The 19,243-nt window shown below is 42.0% G+C and overlaps 1 protein-coding gene across 1 annotated transcript in view; it reads left to right on the plus strand.

The window, feature by feature from the left end:
* Positions 1–19,243, plus strand: part of Gldn (gliomedin) — a 56,394-nt gene that overhangs the window by 14,861 nt on the left and 22,290 nt on the right. The window contains exon 2 of the mRNA XM_076848572.2: positions 15,946–15,997. Within this exon, the coding sequence (XP_076704687.2) occupies positions 15,946–15,997 (52 nt within the window). The remainder of the gene's footprint in view (positions 1–15,945; positions 15,998–19,243) is intronic.

Here is a 19,243-nt window from a genome sequence, read left to right on the forward strand (position 1 = left end):
TCTGAACATCATGTACAACCAGACAAATGGGAAGTTAGACTCATTTATGTAGGACGTGTCAGAATGCATTCTACTGTCATGTATAACTAATAGAACAAATTTCAAAAAGAAAGAAGAATGACTCTGATTTCTTTGTAATGAGAATAGACTTTGTGTGTGGGCAGGTTGGGGAGAAGTAGGGCAGGTTTGACAGCTATCAGTCATTTAGGTGAAAGACCATGGTAGCTTAGACCAGGTGGTAGCAGTAGAGAAGATAAAGTAGAGAGCTTGTCTAGAAATGCCTGAGGCTTGAGCTGACAGTTTAAATGTGGGATGTGTGTGTGTGTGTGGGGGGGGCGTTAAATAATTCCAGTATTAGTGGCTGGACAATAAAAGAATTGCTATTAATTGAGATGGCAAAAACACAGATGGAGTAACTTTGGGGAGAAGATCAAGAGTTCAGTTTTGGAACATTGATATTTTCTTTAGAAGTCCAAGTGAGGATGTCAAAGAGTTAGCTTCATACCTGGCTGGGAATGGGTCTCTCAGGAAACCGTGGAGAAGCTGAACATCCTCTCTTTGGTTAGCTGGACACAGAGAGGCTAACAAGAGTCTGCCTTATCCTCATTAAACCTAGACAGCTTGGAAAAAATAAAAGCTTTTTAAGCAACCAAATTAAATCAATTAACTCTATTGTGAGTCTTTTGTACCCAGAAATTTTGTTTTACTTCGAAAAGTATAGGGCCTGGCTCATCAAGTGTTTGGTTATGAATAAATAATTTTAAATCAGTCAAAAATATCTTGACACCAGGTGCAGTGATGCACACTTGTAATCCCAGTGGCTTGGGAGGCTGAGGCAGGAGGATCACAAGTTCAAATCCAGCCTCAGCAATTTAGTGAGCCCTAAGCAACTTAGTAAGACCCTGTCTTAAAATGAAAAATAAAAAGGACTGGGAATGAAGCTCAGTGGTTAAGCACCCTGGGGTTCCATCCCCATACCAAGGGAAAAAAAAATTCTTGAAAAAAGTTTTAAACAAATTATGCTGTGTACATATATGAATATATCACAGTGAATTTCACCTTTATGTATACCTATGAAGGATTATTTAAAAACAATAAATTAATAGAAGGAAGACCAATGGAGTAGAGGAAGGGGAACAGGAGGAAAGAGGAAGAGAGAAAGAGGAGGTAATAGGGACTGAAATGGAGCAAATGACATCCCATGCATGTATGATTATGTATCAAATGAAACCCACTATTATATAGAACTATAATGCACTAATAAAAACATTTTTTAAACAAATCTTTTATTATCCTAGTAAAATTAAAGTCGATGTAGCAAACATTCAGTTCCTAATATAGGCAGTGTGGGTGCAAACTGTGGGTGATAAGGAAGAACAAGAAAGGGGCACTCCAGGAATATAGGGGCTACTGGGAGAGAAGAGTCCAATTCTCAAACACTTGGGACTCAAAGCAATGGATAATAGGATCCAAAGAGAGGCATGAAGAGGGTGCAGCGGGCAATTGGGGAAGGTTTCCAGAAGGAGGCAGCATTGAGCCTGGTCTTGAAGGATGGGAGGAGGAGGGGCTGGGACAGCAGGTGGTTTTTCTCATTTGAGGATGATACAGGTAGATGCGTAAATATCAGAAAACTCTTTATTCTGGCTTGTCTAAAGAAAAAGAAAAGGTTTGATCTCCACTTATTCCTTCTCCCATGCTTTTCCTTTGTGTAAATAATGAGTTTCTGATCTATATCATTTTTATTTCTCTGAAGAACTTCTTTGTATTCATTTTTGAAAATAATTTTGAGTATAGACTTCTGAGCTGAAAATGGTTTTCTTAGGACTGGTGTTGAAACTCAGTGGTAGAGCACTTGCCTAGCATGTATGAGGCCCTGGCTTGGATCCCTGACGCTGAAAACAAAAAAGTTTTGTCTTTCAGGTCACTTAACTGATGTTACTCTACTGTCCACTGTCTTCTCATTTGTGTTGTTTCTTTTTTCCTTTTTTTTTTTTTTTTTTTTTTGTGTGTGTGTACTGGGGATTGAACCCAGAGGTGCTTTACCACTGAGCCACATCCCCAGCCCTTTTTACTTTGCGGCAGGGTCTCACTAATTTGCTCAGGGACTTACTAAATTGCTAAGGCTGGCCTCAAATTTGTAATCCTCCTACCTTAGCCTCCTGAGTCGCTGTCACCACACACAGCTCAGCATTTTCATCATTTCTGATGACAAGTCTATTGTTCATCTTGGCTTTGTCCTCTGTTTGAAATGTGTCATTTTTTCCTCTGGCTCCTTTTAAGATTTTCTCTTCCCACATGATTTTAGCAATTTTATTTTGATATGCCTTGGTGTTCTTTTCTTCATGCTTCCTGTGTTTGAGGTTTGTTGAGCTTATTAGATTTAGGGATTTGTAGTTTATATTAAATTTTGGAAATGTTTCTGCCGTGGTCACTGAAAATGTTTTTCCTGCCCTCCCCGCCTGCCCAGGACTCTGATTACACATATATTGAGCCACCTGAAGTTGTCCCACAGCTCAGTGATGCTTCATTTTGTTTGTTTGTGGTGCTGGGGAACCTTCTACATGCTAGGCCAGCGCTCTACCTCTGTGCTACACATCCCAGTCCTCATCTTTAAAAGCTTCTCCATGGGTTTCATTTTGGATAGTTTCTATTGCTATATCTACCGGTTCAATAATTTTTCTTTTGCAATATCTAATTTGCCCTTAATGTCAACCAGAGTACTTTTCATCTCAGAATTTGCAGTTTTCATTCCTAGAAGTATGAGTTGGGTGTTTCTTATACTTTTAGTTTTTATCTAACGTATTCCATCTTTTCTCTAGCTTTTTTCGAATGTGTGGGATGCGGTTAAAGCAACTATTTTATTGTCTTTTTTTTTCTAATTCCTTTATCTGAATCATTTCTGGATTGGTTTCAGTTGGCTGATTCTCCACTCTTCCTTCCCATTTTTGGTTGTCTTTCTGTTTCTTTTTAGGCACAGTAATTTTTTTTTTTTTAAAAACACCAGACATTGTGAGTTTTACCTTTTGGGGATGCTAAAGCTTTGTGAAGCAACTTTTAATTCCAAGACAGTTTGGCTGATCATCCCAAACATTACACATTGTAGCCTGGTGCCCAAAAGGTCCTACTGTTGACTGAACAGTCAAAAATATCGAAGGATATTCAAAAACAGTCGAAGACAAGTATAATTTGAATCTAGTAAGTCAATGAATGACATCATAATATTGGAGAATCAGGGGGCCTCAAACTAAGCCAGATTGGGTGGGAGAAGGGATTGGAGTCTTGGTAGCCTGAAATTGAAATGAGAAAGACCTGACTCCTGAGGGACTGGATCACTCACCCCTTGAAAGGGGCTGCCAGTGTTTGATCCTAGTGACAGTGAATATTTTTTGATATGTTGATTAGTGATTTGAACTTTGTTATTGTATGACTGTTCGTTCATGTTCTTTGCTTATTTTAATTGGGGTTTAATCTTTTTTGGTTTTGTTTTTTTTTACTAATTTACAAGTGTTCTTTACAAAGGAACATTATTCACTTTTCTTGTCCTATATATTTTGTAATATTTCCCCCCTAATAACAATTATACAATGTGCTAGGTGCTATGCTAAGAGCTTTAGGTATGTATTTCAAGAAGGTCATTATCTTATCCTACAGACAATTCTGTGAGGAAGTTGTTGCTGCTGTTGTTATTTCCGTTTTGCAGACAGAAGCTTAGAGATGTTAGGCACTCTAAGCAGCTATGTGACCTCCTTAGTAAAGGAAGTGGAATTCAGACAGAATGTGTCTGATTCCAAAACCCATGTTCTTTACACCTTTTGGTCTAGGACATTTTCTTCCTTTTAATTTTGTTTATAGGTCTTTTAGTGAGATGGCAGTTGAAATTTTTTCATTTCCACATAGATCAATAAAGTTGTTCATTGATGGGTTTTGCTTTTGTTTTGTTCCTTCCTCTAGATCTCAAGATCAGACAAATCTTCATCTATATTTTCTCATATTCAATATGCTTTAATTCAAAAGTTTTTCTATTACATTTACATATATCTAAAATATACAGAGGTAAAAAAGATCTTGTCTCCTTTAAGAAAAAATTGACCAAAATAGTTCAAAAATTGCAGAACTACCAAATAAGCAACCCACTACAAAATGATTTCATTTTTGTTTGGTTTGGTTTGGTACCAAGGGTGCTTAACCACTGAGCCACATCCCCAAGATTTTTCAATTTTTTTTTTTATTTTGAGACAGTGTCTTGCTGAGTTGCTTATGGCCTTGCTAAGTTTCTGAGGCTGACCTCAAACTTGTGATCCTCCTGCCTCACACTCCTGAGTCACTGGGATTACAGGTGTGCACCACCACACCCGGCCAAAATGACTTCTTGAAAACAAAGTATGGGCACGTGTTTAAGATTAGTAACTTGATTTATAGCTGCTTTTTTTTTTTTTTTTTTAATTTGGGAGAAGAACTGTTTCAGGATGAGATACTATATTTAATCAGTTATAACACTGTGTTTCTGACCTGAATGAGAAAAGATTAAGCAGGGATACTGGAAGAATATTGCCTGAAGCTTTCAATTCCCGCCCCCCCCCACCACCACCACCAGTGATTGGGATCAAACTCAGTGCCTTTCACATGCTGGGCAAGTGTCCTGCTTCAGAGCTGTTCCTGCAGCATGAGGCCTCTTTTGAGAATGATCCAGCATTTCTGGTTCTGGAGCTGGGTCAGTCAGTTAGTACAAGGAGGAATCCTTGCTTCTGGCAACTCCCATCTAACCAGGCAACAAGAGGAAAACCCAAAATACTTGTCATCACTGAGTGGCAGTCACTTGAACTGAAGACAGGACCTGGCTGGGAAGTGGGGACTTGATGGAGCCTGTTGGGATTCAGACATAAGATAAGGGTTTAGGAACCAATTTTGGTTTATATTTATTTGGTGGTGAGTTATGACACTTAATGAATCATGCTTGGCTATTTTTAAAAAATCTTTCTCATATTACATTTTTAATTCAGTTGATAGATCAAGCTTGCAATTAGACCTTAATGAGAAGGCTTCATTGCAATTGTATTAATTGACGAAATGATATTTTTTCAGAAAGCAAATCAGCTGATTTGCATACAATTCAAGACTAGCTGTGTTTCTATAATACCAATGCAAACAAGCAGTTATTTTCGTGAGGACTTTTTCATTGAGTCCTCACAGCTACCATCTGGGATAAGAATTGTCATTTTTATTACTTTGTTTCTTATTTTGTCAAAGGGGCTGGGAAACATCTCCAGGGTCCTGCTGCAGTTAATAAGAAAAAACAACCAGACCATTGCTGCCCCTGCCAAGCTTACCCGGTCTTCCCTTTGACCTGAGGTCAGACCCTTAAGAAGGCCTTGAAGCACATCTGGGGGAGGAGTGCTTCTTCAGGGACTTGAGCCATGTGCTTTTGCATGTTCCCAGTGTTAACCAATGTCATACAGAGTGTTTCCAAAGGCCCTGATCCTGGCTGAACGTTGTTTTTTGTTTTATTTATTTATTTATTTATTTTAGTTGTAGTTGGGCACAATACCTTTATTTATTGATTTTTATGTGGTGCTGAGGATCGAACCCAGGGCCTCATACATGCTAGGTGAGCACTCTACTGCTGAGCCACAACCCCAGCCCCAAAAGTTTGTGGGTTTTTTTTGTTTGTTTGTTTTCTTTTTTTCCTCAGAGATTTTGGCATGCATGTGTTTGCTGGCACTGCCTCTTCAATTGGGTTGTCCACAAGTCCTTAGCCAAACCCAGCCAAGCTTTGGCTTATGTGACTCTCACAGCCTCTGTATGCACGACAGCTGGCCAGTGCTTGTCAGTAGACTTCACACTGACACCTATTAATTATTTGTTCAACATTTCATTAGAGAATCTGAGCAACCACTGAGCTAGACTGCAAAGGAGGGCTGCTGGAGGGCCGCACTCAGTCTCCAGCGATTCAGTTCAGCTCTCCAGACCTCCTCAGCAAGACACATGCCTCAGAGACAGGCCCTATCACTTGGGAGGCAGCCTGGCCCCCACCAGACCCTAGTGCGCTTAGCAAAGCAGGAAGCTCTGCTGAGTGTCCTGTTGTTTTAGTCAGCTTTTTCACTTTTGTGACTGAAAGATCTGACCAGAACTATTGTAGAGGAAGAAAAGTTTATTTGAGGGCTCACGGTTTCAGCGGTCCCAGTTCACAGACAGCCGACTCCATTCCTCAAGGCTTGAAGTGTAGCAGAACATCAGGGCAGAACAATGTGGCAGAGGGAAGCAGCTCATATGATGCTCAGAAAGCAGAGAGACTCTTCTGGCCAGATACAAATATATACCCCAAAGCCACACCCCCAACTAACCACTTCCTCCAGTCACACCCCACCTGCCTCCTCAGATACCACTCAGTTAATCTCATCAGGGTTAATTCACTGATTAGTTAAGGCTATAACCCATTCATTTCTCCTCCGAACCTCTTGCATTGTCTCACATCTGAGCTTTTGGGGGATACCTCACACCTAAACCATAACACATGTTTTGCTGTGGCTGTGTATTTTCAGAAATGTTTTAGACTCCTTTCCATATAAAACCCCCAGTCTCTGCATGGCTGATCCAGTCCTAACCTGACCTGGATGCAGAACCTCATGTGGGGCACCTTGATTCAAGATTGTAGGGAAATTTTGTGTATTATTACCATATAGACCAGGATGCATTGTGGTTTCTGATTTTACTATGATAATGATATGGGCGAGGAGGATAGCATGTCTTGGGATTCTAATAAGATAACCCTAGCATCTTCAAGGTCCTGATTTCTAGGGGATTTTGGAGTGTCTGCAAAAATGAAATCATCCTAAAAAGGTGCAAAGAGAAACAAATAACCAAATAGTGGATTTTCGGTTCCTGTTGTTGAAAAACTCAAACTTTCCCTCTGTAGGTTCAAAAAAAAAATATGCAGAAATAAACTGAAAATAGATGAACAGAAGAAAAATACACAAATTTTATTAACATGCATAAGTATGGGAGCCATACAAAATATCAATGAAACTCAAAGATTCAGATGGTTAAATTTAAATATTATTGTGAGTACAGAAGGAAATAGGGGGTTCAGGCTCCTGGGAGGAGGGGGCAGCAGGTTAGAAGGGTGAGGGAAGGAAAATGCACTGTGAACAAGGTGGTCTTATTATGCAGATAAAGTCTCACAAGGTAATCTCAGAGATGCCCTCAAAAGAACAGATTTTTCAAAGTCTGACTCTATATGTTGGTGATTATTAATCTCTTCTCTGGTGTTTAATCTTTCCTAGTTATTCAATGAGATTCTTAAGGATAGAGTTTAAGACTGTTGCATTTATTTTGGAAGTAGTTTCTAGAAAGAACCCTTCCCTTCCCAAGTGCAGGGTATGTAGGAGAAGCTTAGAAAATCCTTGGTTCTGAGGCAGTTTTAAGGACTTCCAAATTCTTTTAATTCAAAAGCACTTAGCATACCAAAGCACATACTTTGGGACATAGTTTCCTGAGCCACAACAATACAAACAACATTACTACTCGTCAGAAACAAATATCACTGATTTACGAAAACATTTCCCTCCCAGTCGAGCAAATAATGGATACTGAAGTGTTTATTAAACACCTAGTATGGACTCAATGCCATTCTAGTGCTGGGAAAGGGCTTAAAATGTATGCATGGGGCAAACAGGATGAAATAGCCCCATCAGTGGGAGCCTATGAGAAATGCTGGAGTAAAGTGGCAAAGTGAGCTAACTACTGTCCATGCTGTGGTGCTGCAGGTTCAGAAGGAACAGTAGGTGGGTTGTTGTGAAAAGCCTGGACAGGACTCCTCTGTGTTCTGAGGATCCCAGTCTGAATGATCTGATGGGAGCAGACCACTGATGTTGTCTGGCAGAAGATGGCCAGGTCGTGTTCACAGGAGCTGATAATGCCTGCTAAACCTTCAGCTGATATTCCTGTGGAGCTGCAGCTCAACACCAGTTGGGCCTATGAGGACAGACCCCAGAGTGTGACTCTGTATGCCTCAGAGCATCTCCATCCACAGTGTCAAAGATAAAACCAGATCAAGTTAGAGCTTACCCTATGTAGTTGGCTTTCTATCACTGTGACCAAAATGCCTGACAAGAACAACTTAAAGGAGGAAAAGTTTATTTTGGCTCATGATTTTAGGGTTCAGTCCCTGGTTGGCCAACTCCATTGCTCTGGACCCGAAGTAAAGCAAAACATCATGGTGGAAGGATGTGATGGAGGAAAGCTGCTCAGCCAATGGCAGCTGGGAAGGAAGGGTGGAGAAAGTACTTGAAGAACCAGGGATAAAATATAATCCCCAAAGGTATACCCAATCATACACCACCTACTTATAGTGACCACCTAGTGCAGTAGTTCTTTCAAGTTATAAAACTATCAAATGGGTTTATTCACTGATTAGATTACAGCTGTCAGTAATCTGATCATTTCACTTCTAAATATCCTTGCATTATCTATCCCCCATGAGCTCTGGGGGATACCTCATATCCAAACCATAACAGCATATAAGAAAACAGTTCCCAAATTGGGAGATCTCACACCAAAAAAAAAAAAAGAAAGAAAGAAAGAAAGAAAGAAAGAAAGAAAAGACTCAAAATCTCAGTGTTAAAGCAGTTTAGAGTACAGTTGATAACAGAGGAAGTATTTTGATTTTTTCATAATTAGCTGCCATATGTTCTTTTTTAAAGGCAAACAGCTATTTAAGCTGACTTGTCAATAGTTGATTGTTTTAATTTCATCGAATCTTGGTAACAAGCACCAAAAACAAAACAACAAACAAATCTTTCTTCATGTTTTCTTTTGGGCCAGGGCTAGTGTTTGGAGAGGTGGAAATCAGAAAGGCTTAAGTTTTGGTTAGGTGGCTATACGGTTGGCCTTAGGAATTAGAATTATAATTCTTTCTTCCTTTCTTTCATTTTTTTCCCTTTTCTTTCATTTTTTAAACAAAGGTGAAGTCCACATTCTTCTTGGGTTTGCAGCTCACCCTCACCATACCTTGGCCACAGTGCTAATTTCTACCTTTTCCATGGATGAAGCCATGGTGTCTGACACAGCATCCGACCCCATGGGGAACTCCTCCAACATCTGTGGTCTGACCTTCTAGTGACAAGCAGCTGGGCCACCCCATTCATAGTCATAGTCTAAGGAATCTTGGTCAATGACAGGCTGATTATCAGGTCCCTGAAGCTTTTTCTAACAAGAACATTTGCATGCACATAATAACGTCAATTTGCATAATTAAGGAGAGTCAGAAAGAGTATTCAATTGTCTAAGAAAGAAAGAATTTAAGTTGCAGAATAGGTCAGATCTGGAAGGTGACTTAGCATTTAAACAGCCTTCCAATCAGCAATTGGAAATCTGTGCTTGCTGAACTTCAGAGAAACCCAGACAAGGCTCATCATTTTAGCGACACCCAAACCAGAGGAAGGACCAGCAGGTTTGCTCCATTTTTTTTCTGAACCAATCCCGAGAGTAAATAGCCAGAGAAGGAGTTCAAGAGAGTAGTCAACCTCTGTGCATTTTGAGTTGAGATGAGCTGATGTAGCTCACTCATTTAGGTCTATATATTCTGATGAGAAAGATACACTTTTGATTAAACCTTTCAGTTTTGCACAGAAATTGACACACTTTCAATTATACCTGTATTAGTAAAAATCTAATATCCTGCTCATATGCAAACTAAATGAAAGCAAAAATCTGCATTTCAAGTTGAATTCAGACAATTCCTTTCCCAAAGGTTAAGCAGGGTGAGAAAGTAGATGAGGTGTTGGGGGTCGGGGTGGGGGTGAAGTCAGCTCTGGAAGGCGGCTGGGTGAGCCCAGCCAGCCACTCTACTAGTTTCCTCAGTTGACTTTCTCATCCCTCCTCCCCTCACTCTGGAGTCTCTGAATGTGTCCCCACCTCCCCCTGTCCCCCACCATTCTAATGGGAGCAGAGATTGATAATCATCTGTCTAGTCCAACCCTCTCATTTCACAGACAAAATCTAAGGTCAGCCCCACCCCAGATGGCCCATGACAGCTCCATTTTTAATCTTTTTTTTTTTTTTTTAATTTTGGGATTTGGCAACTTATTTGGAAACAAGAAAAGTCTTCTGGCTTAGGAACCACTTGAAAATCACTGGACTAGACAACTGTTCTAGTTCATTCTCTTTATTTGTCTAGAACAATAGAAATCTGTCCATGTTCTATCAAGTGCTGGGGTGATTGTCAAGGTTTGCTGTTCGGGGGTCATAAAGCCAGGTTGTTAGTCTCATTATTTCATTCACATTGTCCTCTTGCTCTCTCACTGAAAGGACAGCAAAGTAAACATCATTCATCATTCCAATATATCTTTAAAACTGTAAACAAAGAATGGGGGGGGAATCCCCTTTCAGTACGTAAATACATGCATACATAAGCAAGAAAATATTAGGTGATAATAAGCACCACTAAGATAAAGAGTCAGCCTCAATCTTTGGGGAAAAAAAAACAATCTCAGTTAATGGTTTGGTTCATGACCCACCAGTGTTTCTCTGTGCTTATACTAACATATTTAGTTTTTTGTTGTTGTTGTTTGTTTTTTCAACTGAAAAGTTCTATTGTGGGGGTTGGCTGCACTTTGCTCTTTTCACTTAAAAGCTGTCTTTCCATATAGTCCATATAGCTCTACCTCATCCTTTTAAATTGGTTTACAAGTCCCTTGATAAACATTCAGGCTGTCTGCATGTTTTTGCTACACAGTGTGGCAATGAGCATTTTTGTCCAGCTATCCTTGCATCCTACAAGCGGGATTCCTAACTTGTAGCATTTACTTCTTAAGAGATGCTGCCGAACTATGTCCCCTCTCTATTTAATTTGAATAAAAGCCAGCTCAAGTCATCTGATGCCAGGCTATCATGTCCATTATTTTTCTCCTGGGGCCCCTTCCTTGCCCAGTTCCCCATGAATCCTACTAATCCAGTGAGACCAGTTCTCTTTCCAGAGAGAAAGCTGGGAGGTCAGGTCAGGTCACCAGCAGGGCCCATTTTTGGCTGTCTTCTCTATCACTGCCACATGTTGTAGGGGTAGAAAGGGAGATGATCCCATTGCTGCCCATTTTAAAGGGCTGGGACCAACAACCCTATACCAGAATACAGGTTTTCAGGAGAGAAGCATAACCAATTGATTGTATTTTATGGGGCCTTCAGGTGACTATCTGTTTTTATGCTTAGGTGCCACGAAGCTCGGACAGCCATGATTGGATGAGAGTATTGAGCTAATGCTGAGGGATAACCCAGCCAGGCCTCTGTTCAGTCTCCTTGGCCTCTTTATGCAGCATTCCTTCCTCCTGGGCATGGAGCAGGACCCCTTCTGACATGAGGGTCTATGATCTACTACCCAACAAGACATGGCAGAGAATTTCTTTATGGCCAGCTCCAAGACAGAAAGGCAGGGTGGGTGGGAGTAAGGGAAATTAGAGCACTATTTTTAGGCTTTATAGTTTTCTTTGGGGAAAAGGACTTCTAGTTTCTATGACTTGCCTTGTGGGGAGAGGAAGGAGCAAGAAATAGAGGACAAGAGAAGATCAGAAAATTTGCTTCTAATGGTGCTTCTGCCTATATCTTGGGGCTTCTGTTGTCTTCTGAGCCCCAACATTATCAGTGAGGAGGACAAGTTCCCATACAATGCAATGTGACTCTTGCCATTGTTGTGTTGATCTTGCCAAGGCGATGAAACTGACAGGTCCTCTGGGGAGACGCGTCTCCGTCCTCAATGATGCTGTGGCCACGGATGCACTTAGCCTGCGCTCTCTGGGTACCCTTCTTTACTTTACACCCAGGGCGAAGGTCATTGTTCCCACAAAACATGTCCTTCGCGCTAGACCAGCCGAGTTAGGAGGGACTTCCCACCACTGTCGTGGACCTTTTCCTGTGCCCAGTCCAACCCTCTTCCCAACACCGTCAGATTCCCATATCATAATCCCAGGCCAGCAATTTCTTGTTGGCTTCCCTCAAGGCAGACTCTCCCTCACTTTCCCACTGGATGCTATTCTCCCCAGTGGAGCTCTAGGCCGGACACCAGGACTGTTCCAGACACAGGGGATGCAGACAAAACAAAGAGCAAGTTTTCCTGTGTCCAAAAATTTGGAGATTGGGGGCAGGTAATAAATAAATACATAAGAAAGATAATATTGGATAATAAATGCTACTGAGACAAGTCAGGAGAGTAAGGGGGGGTGGCTGCCTGGGCTCCTCGCAGTTGGGAGTCGGGGAAGGCCTAGCTTGAGGGCTAGGTGGGAGCCAACCAGAGCCCCAGCACACAGCGTCAGGGAAGAGTGGTGGGAGGTGGCCTCTGACAGGAGACTGGGCCATGCCACGGTTAAATCCGGAGAAACACTCCTAGGACAATGGCCTCAAAGACCTCATCCAGCTTCAACATTCTCAAAACCTAAATCAAGATCTAGGAAGCCTACAAATGGGACTCTTTAATGTGACCATGTAGATTTTATTATTTTAGTTTTGAATTGCCATATTTTCACTCAAATTCTTCATCATTGTGATAAAATGGGGAGCAGTTCTGGCTTTATGGCCACAGGTTTCTGTCATGTGTTTCACTTTAACACAATCTTACAGAGCTTACCTTTGTTAAAAGAATATTTCTAAGTGAAGACTAAGGTAATTTACTGGTAAGTATCTAAATTAACATTTAGCATAGAAATGAAGCCAAAAGGTCAGGAAATGAAAACTCCTTCTTAGTTTTTCCACTGTGCCTTCCTAGACCAGTGATCAGTATCAAAGAGAAAGGCTCATTTTCCCTATTGATGCTTCTCTTGTTTGAAACTACTTCTTCTGCTGTGATCCCCCAGGCAACAAATGAAGCATTGTAAGTCTTTTCTGGTCCCTTCAATGGCTAATTATACGTTTTTAAAGACAATAAATTTTGTCCACAGTGCAGCTGATTACATTCATTTATGAAAATGACTAAAAACAGCACATCAATTTTTTTTTCTGTCTGGTTACTTAAAAGTGATCATCAAAGCCATAATAGAGTACAGTGGACCTGGAATCAGGAAATGTGGAGTTCAGCCTGCTCCCTCTAAAGGCAAGCTGTGTGCCCTTGAGTACATGATGGTACCTCTCTAAACCTCTCTTCTTACCTGGGGGAGAATGGAACTGCCTTATATACTTCAGCTGGAAGAGTTGTTGGGTGGGGAGTGTAAGGGTCCGGCGAAGCGTCCGAGGGAGAGACCACAAGAGACCGGCTTCATGCAATTGGCAGAAGGGGTTTTATTGATTCAGCATGCTGAGGCTCTAGGCTCACTCAGGAAGATAGAGCAGCCCAGAGCCCAGGGCAGAGGTCAAGCAGTGCTTAAGTACACTTTTTGGAGGGGGTGGGGGCTTTGCATACATCAGAACAAATCATCATGAGGCGCGGGAAAATTGAACAACAACTCTGAGACATGATTAGTACATTCATTGGGGGGAACAGATTGGACAGGGGTGATTGGCCACATCTAAGCGGGGTACACATTTAAACTGATTGGTTTTGGGGCTTGGATGCCTACGTGCCGGGCTACTCAGAGTCCCAAGTTATTAGACAACCAAAGGAGTCAGTGAGAATATTTACTGGGCAGTTCGGGTATTGTCCTAACAGCTACAGGGATTACAGGTTTTGGGGGTAGCAGGGGAACTTAACAATACTTGGTCTTTTACTTTTTAACCCAAGCCCTGCAGTTTAGAAACTTTACAATGTCCGGTCTTTTACACTTTAACTCAGGCTCTGCGGCTTAGAATCAGCTTAGAAATTTTACCTTTAAGGGAGGGGCACCTGGGATGCTTCCAAGCCACTGGAAATTTCTAGTTCTTCAACTAGGATGGTATGTGTCATCCTCCAGTATCCATGAGGGATTGGTTTAGAACCCTTCAATGATACCCAAGTCTGAGGATATTCAAGTCCTTTGTAGACAATGACATAGTATTGCATAGAACCCAGGGCCTTGTGCATGCAAGGCAAGTGCTGTATCACTGAGCTGCATCCCCAGCCCTTCTCCTGTATAATTTAAATCTTCTCTAGATTATTTACAATATTTACATAACACAATATAAGTGTTACATAAAAGTTATACTATATGTTAATAGAATCATGATGAGAAAATAGTTTGTACATGCTCAGTACACATACATTTTTTTAAAAAATCTGTGGTTAGTTGAATCTGTAGATGCAAAACCCCACAGAGGGCCAAATGTACACATTTCTTACGTTGTTCATCTTTAAATTGTTCATACACATTTTATAGATTTGTAATGTGTTTGGTATATATCACAATAAGTGTCTAAATAAATACCTATTGATATTGAAGGATATGGAAAATGACAATCCCGCAAACAATGTGACCCAGGAATAAGGAGGAAGAAGGCAAAACATTGATCCTTCCCCAGTAAATTCTTACCCGGTGGCAAGACAATCCCTGGGAAGGAGGTAAACATCAATTTTAAAATGGCAGTCCCTGGAAAGAGGACAAATATTGATCCTTTCCCAGTAAATTCTTTCCCAAGGACAATAGACCCTGGAGGAAGAAGCCAAACATTAATCCTTTCCCAGTACAATGACCCCTGGCAGAAAAAGATAAACACTGGACCCTCCCCTTGCATATTTGCCCAGTAAAAACAAGGTTCAAATTCTCACAACCTGTTTCCTGAATGCCCAAATTGACGCGTTATATCGACGAAGCCACCTCTCAGTGTAACCTATAAAAACCAGGCCCTTCTTGTAACAGAGGCCATTTTCTACCCAGAAAGTGAGCCCCTCTGATACCTGACTCCACAACTGAATAAAAGGCAGCGCTGGACCATGAAGTCTGCTTTCACTATGGTACCAAAACCATTTTGGTTATTTTCACTTACATACATACGTGGCAAAAAGTAAACACAGTGTGAGTTTTCCTCTGGACTCCTAGCAAGTGGATTCAACGTAGATAAAAGGCAAAATCACTTTTCTCCTCACATCAAAACATGTTCTTTTGAAAATAGTTTAATTGAAAGAGTAATCAGTGAACATTTGAAAAAACAAAGGACATACAGCTCTCTTCCCCCTGACCCTCTATTCCCCCTCACTTGAGGCTTTTTAGTGGTCTCCAGAAATATTCTAGAAAGCCAAAGATGAAAATCAGCAAGAGAGAAGCATGTAGAAACCTTTGTGTGTGCACCACTGTTTTTCCATAAATGAAAGTATATTATACATGCTGTTCTGTACTTTGCATTTTACTGATTTTCTTAGAGATCTTTCAGATCAGTCTATGGATCTAACATGATCAAACTTGGTTTTAGGGAACAGTGCAGAGAACGGTAGAGGTAGACAGTGGGTGTGGGAGAACCAGATATCAGGCTAATACTACCGTGACAGGTAGTTATCCAAGGTGAGTAGGCAGGGTCCACATGGCATGAGAATCACTGCCACCAAAGCATAGGTTCTGCATGCCAGGGATTGAGCTAGCCCAACCCTCAAGGTAGGTGCTTATGTTATTTGGGTTTTCAGAAAAGGAAACAAAAGTGTCAAGAGGTTGAATATCTCAGCTGCGTTCTCCCCTTTGATAAGTGTGTGCTTCTAACCACTAAGCTCACCACTCTCTTTATTCAGGCCCACAGATGGACCCTTCAGAGGTTGGATGGTCAACTAATTACACTGGTGAAAACTGGATTTGGTGATTCCCTCACCATCCTCTATCTTCTCAGAAGTTGATAGAAATCTAGGAAATTCTATTTGTGATGTTAATAGATGAGCACTCACACCAAATGTCGTTAGATCTTCTAAAGGGTTCTTTTCAGTTTTAAGTCAACCCTTTTCCTCAAAATTCTGCACATTCTCCTGAAATTACTTGGTGGATTTTTATCATTACTTTCTGCTTGATTGAATAAAGGGCAAATCCAGGGCCCAATGCCTACTGACTGCTGTTCATCGCCCTCTCTCCTCTGCAGATCCGAGTGATGGTGGACCTGTGCAACAGCACCCAGGGCATCTGCCTCACAGGTAAGCTGGCCAGCCACTGACTCAGCTACTAACTCAGCCAATACCTGTGCTAGCCAAAAGGCAGTGGCAGAGTGAACACAGGAGCATTTTATGTTGTAAAAATACATGTTGGTTTACTTGTACCAGGTGTTTTTACTGAGCTAAAAGCCAATTATAATATAATTATGAAAAATTATAATAAGTTCTGGTATTGCCATAGAAATACAGCCATGGAAAATAATTAGGCTTTGGGTAATTAGAAACTTGGGGTACCTTGAACCAGGGTCATAGATATTTTCCCCATTAGTTTTAAAAGGGGAAAGACCTTGTAAAATGGTAGAGTTCTTGTACATGGGAAATAGAGTTCTCTTATCAGGAATAATTCTCTCCCTGCATCATACATATAGCATGAACAGGAAGGTCTGGAAGCCAATTTCTAAGTAGTCAAGAAATGCTTCCCCCCCCCCCTGGTACCAGGGATTGAATCCAGGGGCAGTTAACCACTGAACCACATCCCCTTTTTAACTTTTTATTTTGAGACAGGGTCTTGCTAAGTTGCTTATGGCCTTGCTAAATTGCCAAGGCTGACTTTGAACTTACTTTTTATGAAGAATTTTCTGTGAGGTTTGAACCATGTGCTCGGTGGGCCTGGAGGTTGGCCACATACTGCACCCCTCCACCACATGCATCACTGACATAGAGAACAGAGGAAAGGAACAAGCCGGGGGCACGTCAAGACTTGGGACAAGGAATGGCTGATGGAAGGGTAGGTTTTGAGACGATTTTCTAAATCTGAGTGTGAAAGAAACCTGTATCTCACCTGAGGGGAGAACCCTGCCTTCAGAAGGTGAGAGCAAAGAGAAACACAGGCAGCAGAGCAGTCACCCAAGTCCAGCAAGGCTGTGGCCAGGCCAAAGATGGGCCTAGCTGCCTGACCTCAGACATGGCAGCTCCTGCCCCTCTAAAGTGAAGGGAGCTCTCAGATCAGGCGAAGCGGGCGGCGACCAAAGGAGGCAGATTTAAAAACGGCCGCCAAACGAGGCTTTATTGAGCTATCACTCCTGGGCGGAACTCCATCAGACCCACAGAGTGGACAGGAGAAGGGTCTGAGGAGGCTGACCGGACTGGACTTTTATGGGGCTTACAGCAGGAAGGGAAGGGCTTGGAACAGGAAAAGGTGTTTTTAGGGTCCCTTGTTCCTTTGGAGTTGGTCAGGGGAGTTGGCTGAACTCCTGGATTGGCCAGAGGGTCCTGTTGATTGACAGGCCTTAGTCAGGAGATCTCGCTGATTGACAGGCATTTCCACCAGTGCCTGATTGATGTTCCTTTCCTGCATGGGCTGCTTTGTTCTAAGTCATCACCAAGTTGCCACCACTGACCTAACAGGAGCATTCTAAGGAAACAAGGAAATCATTTTTACATTAAAACAATGTCTGCAAGATTATGAAGCCAGCTGAAGCTTTCCTTGGGCCTCAGAAGTTTATGACCTCAGGCTCTGGGGAGGCCACATCAGCACTTCACTCTGCTGAGAAACCCTGCTCAATCTGTGCCTGGCTTTAAGAAACCGAGCCATTTTCTGCAATATTCTCCCCAGTTCCTCTCATTGCCTGACACACATTAACAACACAATGTGTGAGTTTTGTTGAAGGAGGGAATGAAGGAGAGAGCTTCCCTCGGGAGCCCCAAGTCCAAGCTCACTCTCATTTGCTTCTTTTGGCCTCAGAGCAAAAAAACTATCATCTTGGGGCTTCTTGGGAAATTCTAATTGAATTACTCAAGTCACATTTTGTCCCTCACAGAAAATTAAATATCTTCCGAACAGCTTGGTCCTTTGTTCGGAGACTCTTGTGGTTTAAGCACCTTTCTTCCATCTCTGGAAGGGCCTTTTCAGAGCTCCCAGGTGTGACAGTAATGAGTACTAGAGAAATGTTCAGATGGATGAAATGACAGGCACAAAAGCCTCCTTGAGAGGCACAGGAAAATCCCCTTCCCTTCCGACTGGTACAGTGGCCGACCTGAGAGCCGGGCTTCATGGTGAAAGCACAGGATGGAGCTCCTGAGACTACTTAGGGGAGGGTGATGGGGAGCTGCTGGAAATAGGTTGAGCAGGTGATTCTTTAGCACTTCAAAATGCTTTTCAAAAGCCGGCACTCCTTCTTTCATGTCAGCTTGGAATTGAGCCTCCTTTTTACACAGAAATCTCTGCAATTTAAAAGTTTGATGTGAAAAGTACAAATTGCAAAGTGAGAAGATGACTTGGGATAGACCCCACTGCCTGTTTGAGGGGGTGGTAGATGACAGGACCCAGGACTGAAATGGGCAACTTGAAGAATGGGCAGAGAGCCTTGGTCCCTAGGTGCAAGAGGATGCTGGGCAGAAAAGTTCTCCAGGGCAGAGCCTGGGCTTGGTTCCCAGAGCAAGATCTAGCTTTTACACTAGATTCATCTCTTAAGAAGTAGATGTGGAAGCTAGGAATGAAGCTCAGTGGTACAGCACGAGCTTAGTGTTTGTAAGGCCCTGGGTTCAATCCCCACCAGCACACAAAAATAAAAAGTAAATAAAACTGGACATGGTGGCACATACCTGTAATGCTAGCAACTTGGGAAGCTGAGGCAGGAGGATTGCAAGTTTGAGAACAGCCTTGGCAACTTTGTGAGACCCTGTCTCAAAATAAAATAATAAGGCCTAGAGATATATGTCAGTGATAGAGCACTTCTGGGTTAAATCCCCAGTACAATCAATCAATCAATCAATGCAGGTGCATGTAACTGGGGGCTAGTCTAGCTATGACCATGAAACCCTGTTCCTGCTCCATTTCTTTGCCTCAGCTATAGTTGCTCTGGAGATCAGGACAGATACTGTGTAGTTTGTATAGCCTGTGACATCTCAGGGTGAATAGGGAGGGAAATTCCCTAACTACAGTGGTTCTGTGTTTTCCTGGTGCAGAATTTGTCAAACAACATATGACATATGCTTTTCTGGGAGCATCTTACTGCCAGACCAAAGTTTTCTTGGGAACCCAGAAACATATCTTCTGGAAGAACAGATGAATTGAAAAAGACAGGATCTTCAGTTATTCTTTGCTCTATATACAGACCTGAAAAAAAAAATGTCTGAACTAGCATGTGGCCCAAACTGCTCATTGGGGGCAGAGGCACTTCAGATCCACAGTGCCCATTCTCCTTGCATCTAAGTGACCCTGATCCAGTGATGGCACTTGTCACTACTCCCTTATTTCCTAACTTGGGCAACTTCAGGAATCAGCAG

The sequence above is a fragment of the Callospermophilus lateralis genome, chromosome 3 (genome assembly GCF_048772815.1).
Source record: "Callospermophilus lateralis isolate mCalLat2 chromosome 3, mCalLat2.hap1, whole genome shotgun sequence".
NCBI classification, from domain to species: Eukaryota; Metazoa; Chordata; class Mammalia; order Rodentia; family Sciuridae; genus Callospermophilus; species Callospermophilus lateralis.